We start from the raw sequence: 14,268 nt of genomic DNA on the forward strand, positions 1-14,268 counted from the left end.
AGTAGATGAGATGATTGCAGTGAAAAGCATTTTTAGAGCTTATTTCTGGCTTCTTCAGGAGGAAAGATGTCCTACATAAACATACTAGAAGGATTTTCATGGCATAAGTAATAGTACCTGTTTTCTTCCCTAAGGTCATTTTCCATGGCTTGAGTCTCCCGCCTCAACTTCTGGGATCTTGTGTAGTCTCTCCAGGCCCGCAGGACCTTCAGTTGCAACTTCCAGTCAGACAGGGTCCCAGCTTTCCCCAGCTTAATCCTATGATCAAGAATCAGCTTGTGCCAGGCAGAGAAATACCGTTTTTGACACTGCAATGGAAACATTGGAAAATCAGTACTAGGGTTTCTAATATCTACTAGTGAGAACCCTGTCCTCAGATATCCGCCTCACACTTTTTCTAACAAATCTAGGAACTGTTGTCTTGATGGAAGGGGAACAGACAATTGCTTTATGCTCAAATGACAAGAAAGATTCAAGCCATGCAATGAAGGCACTATCAACCTCATGGCAAACTAAAACATTTAATTCTTATTGTAAGGCACCAGTTCTATGCAGAGCTGGAGTAACTGTCACAACTAAGATCTAAGTTAAGGGGCTTGTTTGAGAGACTTGAAAGGCCTGCTTCCAACAGATCTCCCCTGCCAGGCTGTCTTAGAGTTTAAAATACTATTAACCATTATCACCACTGATGTCCTGCACAAATGAACATGGGAGATCCCATAGGATGGAATGGGGTCTCTGGTCCCTAGGAACAAGATGGCTAAAAACAGCTTCAGCTGGGCTACCACTGACCACGTCAGGGCTTTGGTGAACACTCCTACAGAAGCTAGATACGCGGGCTGCTTGCGTTCTTCCACTATATGTATCTGACAACAAATCAGACAAGGTCTACTGACCCTAAGCATGTCTCCAGAGAAGTACTTACGGTCCTAGGCTAAGAAAATCTCTGCGATCTAGGCCTTGCCTACATCTTCTATCTTCACAGCAAACTTTATGCTCCTACTTTATCAAATTACTTTCAGCTCTTGGTCTTATACCAACCACACTGTTCTGTGCTTTTCTATCTATGGTCATAGTAATTTCTCTGTCCTTTTCTGCCCTCTCTCTGCCTATTTCAAGAGTCACCTCTCTCAGGAAGCCCTCCTAATACCAAATCACTCTCCCCACATGTAAGTGCCCTTCCACTGTGTTCCCAGAGCAACCTATGCTTTCTTTAGTCAAAATGGTCATCACATTGTGTTATAATCACCTGTTTACCAGTTTCCACAAGACTGTGAGCCTCCAGAAGGAGGGACTGGCAGATCTGAGAGTACCATGTGTGAGGAACACTGAAACAGAAAGTAACCTCACAGGAAGTGACTCTGGGAGGTATAGGAGATGCCTGCTGACCAGCTTCGAGAACTTGGTAGCCATATCAGGGTCAGCCCTATTTACTGCTTCTTTCTCTTTAAAAATACTTGTCTTTCACTATTTCAACATTTAGTAAGCTGTGTTTGAATTTGGGAATTCTGAAAAAAGTTGTTTAAGATATAATCTCTATTTTTGAAAGGTTATAGGGAGAGAGAATATATAAATTAAAAGACCAATAACATGAGAGAGCACAGGCTAGACCTCTTAGAAATAGCCCATTTGGCCTGAAATATTTTCTACAAAAGAAACCAATTATATTCCCATTTAGACAAACTACAAAATCTTCTTTATTATAATTTTCCATTAGGAGAAACCATGGCAGTCTTTAAAAAGCCCTGTTCCCTTTCCATTATGTCAAACGAGGGCACGTTTCCTAGACCTTTGCCTTAGATTCTGTGGAAGGAAAGGAGGGAAGGAGGGAGAGAGCAAGAGAACAGGGAGGAAGGGAGGAATGAATGAAGGGAAATTTGCTGAATATAAGATATGCCTTCAGTCATAACAAGGAAAAGACACACAGCTTCCTGGTTGAGAGGGTATGCTTTTTGCATTATTATTTGCTTATCTATCCCACAAAATACAGCATGGGGAAAAAAAAAACAACAGTGTTAACTTGTGCACCATAGTCAAAAGAAAATCCATCTATTTACCAGATTCATTTAAGAGATTCTTAAAAGACTTGATGAAATAGTCTATGTATGGGTAGTTATCTCTAATTTTAACTCCTGGAATATTTCTAATGATTAAATAGTACAAACATAATCCACCTTGACAATAATAGCACTATTAATAGTGTCCTTCTTGGATTTCCACATTTTTTTTCTCTAGTCCAAAGCATTTCACATGTACTGTTTTATTGACTCATAGACCATCATTACAAAATAGAGAGGCTGCAGATATTATGATTTACCTTACCAAGCCAAACTTCAAATAGAGAACGAATAATGACTATATTCACAAAGCAAAGAGTTAGTGGTATACCTAAGGCTAAATCCAAAACATTCAGGCATCCTGATGACCCTAATCTACTAGGCAAAAAGTCTCTTTTAAAGAGGAATAACAAATTACTTGCTTGTTTTCTGAAAGTTGATATACAACTTACTACAGTAAAAAAGCACTGCTGGAAAATATCTGAATTTAAGAGGGGGAAAATTTGAGTCTGTAAATGCCATAGTCAATATATTTCTTTAAAAATACTTAAGTTTAGACTGTGAGAGCAAAATGATCGGTTTTGAAGGTCTATAATTCAGTTTCACTGCACAGAAGTTAATAGCAGCAAAGTGACATACTCATACAGTAACTGCTTTCTTGAAATCAACTTGCCATTGGTTTTTTTTTCCTGCCTACTCAAAAGAGCAATCCCATTTAAATTAAATTAAAAAAATAAAAGTATGAATCAAGAATAGCCACTTAGTTATTCTTGATTCACAGCAAACATTATTTAGGCAAACAGGAGTCCGATAAATGTGCTTGGAGGAAAATACTTGGGAAAGGAAAACATTCTTGGTCCTGTCTTCTCTGGGAGAAGATGCTAGCACTCCACTCCTACTTAGAAGGGACAAGAAGTGGCATAGTTCACAGTAACCATCTATTCACATTTCCTATTACCCTCCCCCAAGTGGCGTCCCTGCAGCGCTCAGGCCTGCTTTTCCTCTTCAGTTCTACACTCGAACTACAGCAGTGCTCTATCCCTTTGCTCTTTGAAACAAGAACTATTATTTAAAACCGCAACTGGTCATTAGAGGAACACCTTCTGCTTAAGCCAGATAACTTAATATTTGAACTAGATGGACAACTAGTCTGACCTTCCTCCGTTTCTTACCTAGTATTTATTTCTGCACCATGTTTTTATTCTGATAGATTCTCAAATACAGTCATGCGTTCTTTTAGTAACTTCTACCATCTCTTTATTATAGTTGTGGTGATAATTAAGGCTTGTTACAGGTAAGTAAAATACTGAAAATCACTGTAGGAAGAACTGCTCCTAAGTACATATTTACAATAATTTTTAAAATAAAATACTAAAAAGTGAAATTTAGAAAGTTTTTAAGTGAAATGCTTTTCTCCTTTCAAAATCAAAATCTTCCATGAGCCATCATTTGGTCATTAAGGATTCCACTCAAGAGAAGAAATGACAGTTCACCCTGCTAAATTTATTACCTGCACTGGAGTTACCCTCGTTTTGTTGGCAAGAAAAGCTCTTCCCTGAAGTGTAATCACACTGCTGTCACTGGTAATGATTGACGTTAGGTGGAACAGCAATTTGCTATCTAATCTTCATTGTAATTCTAACCCTGTCACTAGAGATGCTTGTTCTGATTAATGAAGTGGGTAACTCATCAAAATTCCTCAGCTATTTCCCTTTTGTCAGAAAGCTCAGTGATAATTGCATCAAAATTCTCAGTCATGGAAAAATAAACAATGAATTGTAAAGAGGACAAAAATGTCAACAAGTTTACAATTTATTTTTGCCGAATGGAACTAACTGTGGTGCAACTGGTGGTCAAGGGGCGCTGGACAAGGACCAAAGGTTGGAGATAAAGGGCCCAGCTGACTCCTGGCTGCTCCCAGACCCAAAGTAACAGACAGATGCTCTAATACTACCCAAGAAAGCCATCCTCCACTCCTTTTTTCCTTTTTGAGGACCACTACAGCTAGGCAGAAGACCCCACAGATGCTAAGAAGTATTTGATGGGTGCAGAGAAGGATCTTGTTCATGACGAAATGAATGCCCCTGGGAAGAAGCAGCACTGAAAAGCAGTCCCCTATATCCCATCATATCCCTGATTTTCATAATTTTGCCCTAAAGAAAAGAGAGGAAATCACTGTGTCCCCTACCGCCAACCATATACACTCCCATAACTATTATAGATAAATATATTAGGGAAAATACATTCAGTTTTCAGCACACTGTGCTAAGACCTGGACTTGCTGTTGGGTTCCATGGAAAAGCCTAAACTCTGACAACCACTGCAATGTGAAATGGTAACACTGGCTACAGACAAAAAGCTACTTTTGTTATATACTGGAAGCTGTGATGCTCATTTTACTCCTGTATTTATTTTTTTCCCCTTCATTTTTTAAACTTAAAAAAAACCCTCACTCTATTACAGAAATTTCATAAACATACCCAAAAGGAGAACAGAAGAATAAACCCCTCACTCAGCTTCAAAAATTACCAGCATTATGCTGATTTTGTTTCATTTCTCTTCCACTCACTTTTCTTTCCTGGAGTATTTAAAAATAAATTCCAGACATCAGACATTGTATCATTTCACCCATAAATGCATTGATATGTATTACTAACAAAAGGACATGTTGTAAATTCTTCTTAATTCTGCTAAGAAGTTTCAATCAATAATATTGCTGTATTTATCTAATTCTGTTTCACTGCAGAAGTAGCAGAATTTCAGAAAGCAACTGCTTAGTCTCATCATATTAAATTCTTAACCAATAAAATGCTCTGGGATCTTTTAAAGAAGAATGACCACAATACAGCCTATAACCTGACTAGGATAGGGCTCCTTTCCCAACAAAGCCTGAACCAATTTCCATGACCTCATGTCTTTAGGGAAGGCAGGACTACTGCTCATCAGCTTCTCTTTCATCTTTCTTTCCCTTCTAGACCTTCTTCCTCCCTCTACAATCTCCACTCTCTGCCCATTCTCCCCACTCCAAGCATGCCCCACAAACATACACTACGCCAAAAGTACAGCTGACCTCAGAATATATTAGACAAATGCTGGATTCACCTCTAGGGGTCTCTGACAGTAAGGCGATGATGTGATGTCATTTGTTCCTCACCCATATGGTTCTTAAGATCCGTATAAATATTCACCTGAAATTTCTAGTGTTTAGGGGAAAAGATACTCTACTCTGCATAATTTTAGAGAATGGGCTTCACTTATGCCAAAGGCTCTTTTCTTAACTTTTTAAAAGCAGAATTTAATCAGTACTTTTTCCAGAAGACAAAAAAAAGAAAATCAGATACTTTTGAATTAGAACCTCTGGGATCAAAATGGTGTTTTGAAAAGCAAAACACTCTTGCAATGTTTTGGTAAACTGGCTCTCGATGTCCCTTCTGTGAGAATGGAAAACCCGGGTTACTCACAGGGTAAGGAAGAGTACAATAACAAACTAAACAACCTCTTTACCAACATCAACAAAATTTTATTTGGAAATTTTCCAGAGTGGCTGTATGAAGTTATAGATAATAATGCATCAAAGCCCTCCTAAAATGCACAGCACACAATGTCCTTGGCAATATGTTTAGAGGGGAGAGTTACATGAATCCCAATATTCTTCGTGTGTGTGCCCAACACTTCTCTTACTCAGCAGTTTTATTTGCAAAGAGGTTTTTCCTTCATTTTCTTACCCAAACGTAAGACAACACTGCTGAGACGATAGCAGCAACTGCTATGTTTCAGCTCAGGAATGGTTGTGTTTCAGTGCTATGTAGGCAGTCCTGCTAAAACTAAGATTTTTGGGGAGGAATCAGGCTGTATAAATGAGGTTCTTAACTACAGTTTTCAACACGTTGAAAGAAAGAAAAAAAAAAAAATGCAGGCTTCTCTTCTATGGATTCCCACATTCCCTCAGTTTAGTTCAGGGCAGCCTCCTGGAAGGCACTATGCCACAAGCATAACATCAACAATGCCTCCTTTGGGTCATTATTATCTTATCCTCTAACAGAGATAGTAAACAAGCAACTCAAAACCTCCCCCCCCTAGAATTAAGATTTAGTTAGTGTCAACGCATCTTTCTTTGCTTTCAACTTTTACAAGCAGGAAAGAACATAGATTTTTTTTATCTGAAGAAAACATAAAATGTATTTCAGAATAGGGTGAGAATTAAGAAGGCCACTTTCCAAACAGTATAAGAATTTCATACTTAATCCCTTGTTGTTTCTGCTAATTAGCACTGACATGTGGATTGCTGAATCTCCCCAAGAGATTTCACTGCAAGATCAAAGAGAAAGTAGGATAGGATGGAAGTAGAAAGTTTCTATATAAAAATAAGTGTTTTTGACAAAATAAAGAGACCTGGCAATGAAATGAGTGGGAAAGAGGCATGAACAGTGCTGCACCTGAACTTGTGTTTTGGTAAGAGAGCCTGCTGTTTCTCTCAGGAAGTCTCCTATTAAATAATGTGGCCCACGCATAGCACAGGGAGATCAGCTTGGTGCTTTGTGACCACCTAGAGGGGTGGGAGGGAGGGAGACACAGGAGGGAAGAGATATGGGGACATATGTATAACTGATTCACTTTGTTATAAAGCAGAAACTAACACACTATTGTAAAGCAATTATACTCCAGAAAAGATGTTTAAAAATAAATATAAATAAATAAATAAATAAATTTCTGACCCACACACTCAAAAAAATAATGTGGCCCAAATGTGATGTTAAGAAGTTGTTTGGCAGAACAAACCCAGAGTCAAAGCACAAAGAATACAGGACCTAAAAGGGCCTGAACTAGAGCAACCCTTAGAAACAGATTCTTTGAAGTCTTCCTGCGAATTATATAGTTTGCCATTGGGTTTGTGCCAGTGAACCATTCTGAGGGTGCTGACAGGAGTTTCCTGCTATCTAACTGCTCACTGCAAGCCAGGTAGGCATTTTCCCGCTTTTTTTTCTGTGGTCATATTTAGGCTGCTGAGTATCCAAGTTTCATCACCCAAGGGCAGCTTCAGCTCCTTCAGAGCCAGGCTAGGAATGTGGACTGGGACCAAGATAATGAGCCCAGAGGGCCTGCTACTCTGGTGGTGTTTACCAGAGGACATCCTGTCTCCAGCCAAGTGTACGTAAAAGCCTGAGGAGTGTGGAAAGCGGATTTCCCCCTGTGTCTCAGTTATACCCACATACACTGGGGAAATCTAAATTAGGGGTTCACTAACAATAATACACATGAATAACAATCCCATGGAAGGGGAAGGGGAAGAAAAGAACCAACCTAAGTAACTCTGGAAAACAATTTTGGCTGAGTAAGGCTGAAAACAAAAATAACTGTACAAATATTACACTGTAGCTAGTAAATTTGTTTCCACAGCAGTATAGGTTACCAATTCTGAAACTACTTTTATAGTATACTAGGACTAAACAAATAAGTAATATAATTTAGATAATAAGCTCCAGGTATAAACAAGCAAGGGGGAAAGGCTACACTAAAACCTATGGTGTTAGATTAGGGTTGAAGTTATCGTTATGAGCTCACAATTATTTTAATATATATACAGATAGATAGAGAAATAAGTGACAATTAAGGAAAGGGGAGGAGAGCATGACCCCCGTGTTGCTGCACTGGAATTGGATGTATCAGTATGATTTAATGGATTTTAATGTGTACACATATAGATAGACACAGAAACAAATATAATGTGTGTGTATGTGTAGTTAGTATATGTACAACTATTTCCCAGCTCTGTCTGCTGAGAGGGCCCAGAAAACATGATACCCCAGTAGCAGTGAGCACAGCTAGTACCCAGATCTTGGTTTCCAAATATTATTCTCCAACAAATGGAACCAGGGTTCCATGTATTGATAGAAGTGGTTGATTCCAGAGCTAGGGCAGGGAAAATATAAGATGAGCCTGGAACATCTTGTGGTGCCAGAGAAATAAAGGATTTTTTCAAAAAAGGATTTTGAAAGGGCAAAAGAGTCAACCTGAAAAATTTCCCAGTGGCCAAGGTTAGAAAAATTTGAGAAAAAAAGTAAAAATAATACTAGAATATAATCCTTAGGATAAAGTAAATATCCACAAGTCCATACTGATACAAATAAACAACTGAATAAATGAAATAAATAAATGGGGGAGAAGGGACAGTTTTTCCTTCTAGAGGATTTAAATGAATACATGGAGACAAGAAGGGAAATACAAAATCATCATTAGACAAATACCACATTAGTTATTGTTACAGGCAAGACCCATCAATGAATGCTAAAATTAATAGGTGAAAGTTTACAGATAAACAGAATATTTGCATAGTTTCACAATATTTCCTCTAAGACATTTATGAATTACAAAGGGAAAAATAGTAACTTTACAGTGGAGAAACCCAGCAGACACAATCTTAAGTGATCAAAGTTAACATCAACAGTAATAAGACTTATTAACATTATGTGGAATTCCCTGGCAGTCCAGTGGTTAGGACTCCGCGCTCTCAATGCCGAGAGCCTGGGTTCAACCACTGGTCAGGGAACTAAGATACCACAAGCCGCATGGCATGGCCACCAAAAAACAAAAACAAAAAACAGAGATTGGCTCAAGATGGTGGAATAGAAGGACGTGCTCTCACTCCCTCTTGCGAGAGCACTGGAATCACAACTAACTGCTGAACCATCATCAACAGGAAGAACTGGAACTCAATAAAAAAGATACCCCACATCCAAAGACAAAGAAGAAGCCACAGTGAGATGGTAAGAGGGGCACAATCACAATAAAATCAAATCCCATAACTTCTGGGTGGGTGACTGACAAACTGGAGAACACTTATACCACAGAAATCCACCCACTGGAGTGAAGGTTCTGAGCCCCACGTCAGGCTTCCCAACCTGGGGGTCCGGCAGCAGGAGGAGGAATTCCGAGAGAATCAGACTTTGAAGGCTAGCAGGATTTCATTGCAGGACTTCGACAGGACTGGGGGAAACAGAGACTCCACTCTTGGAGGGCACACACAAAGTAGTGTGCACATCCAGACCCAGGGGAAAGAGCAGTGATCCCACTGGAGACTGAACCAGACCTACCTGCTGGTGTTGGAGGGTCTCCTGCAGAGGTCAGGGGTGGCTGTGGCTCACTGTGAGGACCAGGACACTGGCAATAGAGGTTCTGGGAAGTACTCCTTGGCGTGACCCTTCCAGAGTCCGCCATTAGCCCCACCAAAGAGCCGGGCAGGCTCTGATGTTGGGTCGCCTCAGGCCAAACAACCAACGGGGAGGGAACCCAGCCCCACCCATCAGCACACAAGTGGATTAAAGTTTTACTGAGCTCTGCCCACCAGAGCAACACCCAGCTCTACCCACCACAAGTCCCTCCCATCAGGAAGCTTGCACAAGCCTCTTAGATAGCCCATCCACCAGAGGGCAGACAGCAGAAGCAAGAAGAACTACAATCCTGCAGGCTGTGGAAAGAAAACCACATTCACAGAAAAATAGACAAGATGAAAAGGCAAAGGGCTATGTACAAGATGAAGGAACAAGATAAACGCCAGCAAAACAACTAAACGAAGTGGAGATAGGCAACCTTCCAGAAAAAGAATTCAGAATAATGACAGTGAAGATGATCCAGGACCTCGGAAAAAGAATGGAGGCAAAGATTGGGAAGATGCAAGAAATGCTTAACGAGGACCTAGAAGAATTAAAGAACAAACACCTAGAAGAATTAAAGAACAAACAAACAGAGATGAAGAATATAATAACTGAAATGAAAAATACACGAGAAGGAATCAATAGCAGAATAACTGAGGCAGAAGAAAGGATAAGTGATCTGGAAGACAGAATGGTGGAATTCACTGCTGCAGAACAGAAGAAAGAAAAAAGAATGAAAAGAAATGAAGACAGTCTAAGGGATCTCTGGGACAATATTAAATGCAATAACATTCTCATTATAGGGGTCCCAGAAGGAGAAGAGAGAGAGAAAGGACCCGAGAAAATATCTGAAGAGATTATAGTCAAAAACTTCCCTAACATGGGAAAGGAAAAAGTCACCCAAGTCCAGGAAGCGCAGAGAGTCCCAGGCAGGATAAACCCAAGGAGGAACATGCCGGGACACTTAGTAATCAAACCGACAAAAATTAAAGACAAAGAAAAATTATTGAAAGCAACAAGGGAAAAATGACAAATAACATACAAGGGAACTCGAATAAGGTTAACAGCTGATTTCTGAGCAGAAACTCTACAAGCCAGAAGGGAATGGCATGATACACTTAAAGTAATGAAAGGGAAGAACCTACAACCAAGATTACTCTACCCAGCAACGATCTCATTCAGATTTGATAGAGAATTTTTTTTTTTACAGCAACCAAAAGCTAAGAGAATTCAGCACCACCAAACCAGCTCTACAACAAATGCTAAAGGAACTTCTCTAAGTGGGAGGCACAAGAGAAGAAAAGGACCTACAAAAACAAACCCAAAACTGTTAAGAGAATGTTCATAGGAACATACATATTGATCATTACTTTAAAAGTGAATGGATTAAATACTCCAACCAAAAGACACAGGCTTGCTGAATGGATACAAAAACAAGACCCATATATATCCTGTCTACAGGAGACCCACTTCAGACCTAGGGACACATACAGACTAAAAGTGAGGGGACAGAAAAAGATATTCCATGTAAATGGAAATCAAAAGAAAGCTGGAGTAGCAATACTCATATCAGATAAAATAGACTTTAAAATAAAGAATGTTACAAGAGTCAAGGAAGGACACTACATATTGATCAAGGGATCAATCCAAGAAGAAGATATAACAATTATAAATATATATGCACCCAACATAGGAGCACCTCAATCCATAAGGCAACTGCTAACAGCTGTAAAAGAGGAAATCGACAGTAACACAATAATAGTGGAGGACTTTAACACCTCACTTACACCAATGGACAGATCGTCCAAACAGAAAATTAATAAGGAAACAGAAGCTTTAAATGGCACAATAAACCAGATAGATTTAATTGATATTTGTAGGACATTTCATCCAAAAACGGCAGATTACCCTTTCTTCTCAAGTGCGCATGGAACATTCTCCAGGATAGATCACATCTTGGGTCACAAATCAAGCCTCAGTAAATTTAAGAAAATTGAAATCATACCAAGCATCTTTTCAGACAACAACGCTATGAGATTAAAAATCAATTACAGGGAAAAAACCATAAAAAACACAAAAACATGGAGGCTAAACAATATGTTACTAAATAACTAAGAGATCACTGAAGAAATCAAAGAGGAAATCAAAAAAAACCTAGAGACATATTACAATGAAAACATGACAATCCAAAGCCTATGGGATGCAGCAAAAGCAGTTCTAAGAGGGAAGTTTATGGCAATACAAGTTTACCTCAAGAAACAAGAAACATCTCAAATAAACACTCTAACCTTACACCTAAAGGAACTAGAGAAAGAAGAACAAACAAAACCCAAAGTTAGTAGAAGGAAAGAAATCATAAAGATCAGAGCAGAAATAAATGAAATAGAAACAAAGAAAACAATAGCAAAGATCAATAAAACTAAAAGCTGCTGCTTTGAGAAGATAAACAGAATTGAGAACCCATTAGCCAGACTCATCAAGAAAAAGAGGGAGAGGAATCAAATCAATAAAATTAGAAATGAAAAAGAAGTTACAACAGACACTGCAGAAATACAAAGCATCCTAAGGGACTACTACAAGCAACACTATGCCAATAAAATGGACAACCTGGAAGAAATGGACAAATTCTTAGAAAGGTATAACCCTCCAAGACTGAACCAGGAAGAAATAGAAAATATGAACAGACCAATCACAAGTAATGAAATTGAAACTGTGATTTAAAATCTTCCAACAAACAAAAGCCCAGGACCAGATGGTTTCACGGTGAATTCTATCAAACATCTAGAGAAGAGCTAACACCCACCCTTCTCAAACTCTTCCAAAAAATTGCAGAGGAAGGAACACTCCCTAACTCATTCTACGAGGCCACCATCACCCTGATACCAAAACCAGACAAAGATACTACAAAAAAAGAAAATTACAGACCAATATCACTGATGACTATAGATGTAAAAATCCTCAACAAAATACTATCAAACAGAATCCAACAACACATTAAAAGGATCATAAGCCATGATCAAGTGGGATTTATCCTAGGGATGCAAGGATTCTTCAATATACACAAATCAATCAATGTGATACACCATAGTAACAAACTGAAGAATAAAAACCATATGATCATCTCAATAGATGCAGAAAAAGCTTTTGACAAAATTCAACACCCATTTATGATAGAAACTCCAGAAAGTGGGCACAGAGGGAACCTACGTCAACATAATAAAGGCCATATATGACAAACCCACAGCAAATATCATTCTCAATATGAAAAACTGAAAGCATTTCCTCTAAGATCAGGAACAAGACAAGGATGTTCACTCTTGCCACTATTATTCAACATGGTTTTGGAAGTCCTAGCCACGGCAATCAGAGAAGGAAAAGAAATAAAAGGAATACAAATTGGAAAAGAAGAAGTAAAACTGTCACTGTTTGCAGATGACATGATACTATACATAGAGAATCCTAAAGATGCTACCAGAAAACTACTAGAGCTAATCAATGAATTTGGTAAAGTTGCAGGATACACAATTAATGCACAGAAATCTCTTACATTCCTATACACTAATGATGAAAAATCTGAAGGAGAAATTAAGGAAACACTCCCATTTAGCATTGCAACAAAAAGAATAAAATACCTAGGAAGAAACCTACCTAGGGAGACAAAAGACCTGTATGCAGAAAACTATAAGACACTGATGAAAGAAATTAAAGATGATACCAACAGATGGAGAGATATACCATGTTCTTGGATTGGAAGAATCAATATTGTGAAGATGACTATACTACCCAAAGCAATCTACAGATTCAATGCAATCCCTATAAAATTACCAATGGCACTTTTTACAGAACTAGAACAAAAAGTCTTAAAATTTGTATGGAGACACAAAAGACCCCGAATAGCCAAAGCAGTCTTGAGGGAAAAAAACGGAGCTGGAGGAATCAGACTCCATGACTTCAGACTATACTACAAAGCTACAGTAATCAAGACAATATGGTACTTGCACAAAAACAGAAATATAGATCAATGCAATAGGATAGAAAGCCCAGAGATAAACCCATGCATCTACGGTCAACTAATCTATGACAAAGGAGGCAAGGATATACAATGGAGAAAAGACAGTCTCTTCAATAAGTGGTGCTGGGAAAACTGGACAGCTACATGTAAAAGAATGAAATTAGAACACTCCCTAATACCATACACAAAAATAAACTCAAAGTGGATTAGAGACCTAAGTTTAAGGCCAGACACTATAAAACTCTTGGAGGAAAACATAGGAAGAACATTCTTTGACATAAATCACAGCAAGATTTTTTTGATCCACCTCCTAGAGTAATGGAAATAAAAACAAAAATAAACAAATGGGACCTAATGAAACTTAAAAGCTTTTGCAAAGCAAAGGAAACCATAAACACGAAAAGACAACCCTCAGGGGCTTCCTTGGTGGCGCAGTGGTTGGGAGTCTGCCTGCCAATGCAGGGGACACGGGTTCGAGCCCTGGTCTGGGAAGATCCCACATGCCACGGAGCAACAAAAGCCCGTGAGCCACAACTACTGAGCCCACGTGCCGCAATTACTGAAGCCTGTGCGCCTAGAGTCCGTGCTCTGCAACAAGAGGGGCCACTACGGTGAGAAGCCCATGCACCGCAACAAAGAGTAGTCCCTGCTCTCTGCAACTGGAGAAAAGCCCACACGCAGCAAGGAAGAACCAACACAGCCAATAAATAAATAAATTAAAAAAAAAAAAAAGACAACCCTCAAAATGGGAGAAAATATTTGCAAACGAATCAACGGACAAAGGATTAATCTCCAAAATATATAAACAGTTCATGCAGCTCAATATTAAAGAAAGAAACTACCCAATCCAAAAATGGGCAGAAGACCTAAATAGGCATTTCTCCAAAGAAGACATACAGAATGCCAGGAAGCACATAAAAAGCTTCTCAACATCAGTAATTATTAGAGAAATTCAAATCAAAACTACAATGAGATATCACCTCACACCAGTTAGAATGGGCATCATCAGAAAATCTACAAACAACAAATGCTGGAGAGGGTGTGGAGA

At 38.9% G+C, this 14,268-nt stretch overlaps 1 protein-coding gene across 4 annotated transcripts in view; it reads right to left on the reverse strand.

Moving 5' to 3' along the window:
- Nucleotides 1–14,268, reverse strand: part of CCDC191 (coiled-coil domain containing 191) — a 101,275-nt gene that overhangs the window by 58,863 nt on the left and 28,144 nt on the right. For all 4 annotated transcript variants that reach the window (XM_027105015.1, XM_027105034.1, XM_027105025.1 and 1 more), the window contains one exon: nucleotides 118–308. In XM_027105015.1, coding sequence (XP_026960816.1) covers nucleotides 118–308 — 191 coding nt within the window. The remainder of the gene's footprint in view (nucleotides 1–117; nucleotides 309–14,268) is intronic.

The sequence above is a fragment of the Aethalodelphis obliquidens genome, unplaced genomic scaffold (genome assembly GCF_003676395.1).
Source record: "Aethalodelphis obliquidens isolate GAN/ISIS:26980383/991018 unplaced genomic scaffold, ASM367639v1 scaffold1, whole genome shotgun sequence".
In the NCBI taxonomy this organism is placed as follows: Eukaryota; Metazoa; Chordata; class Mammalia; order Artiodactyla; family Delphinidae; genus Aethalodelphis; species Aethalodelphis obliquidens.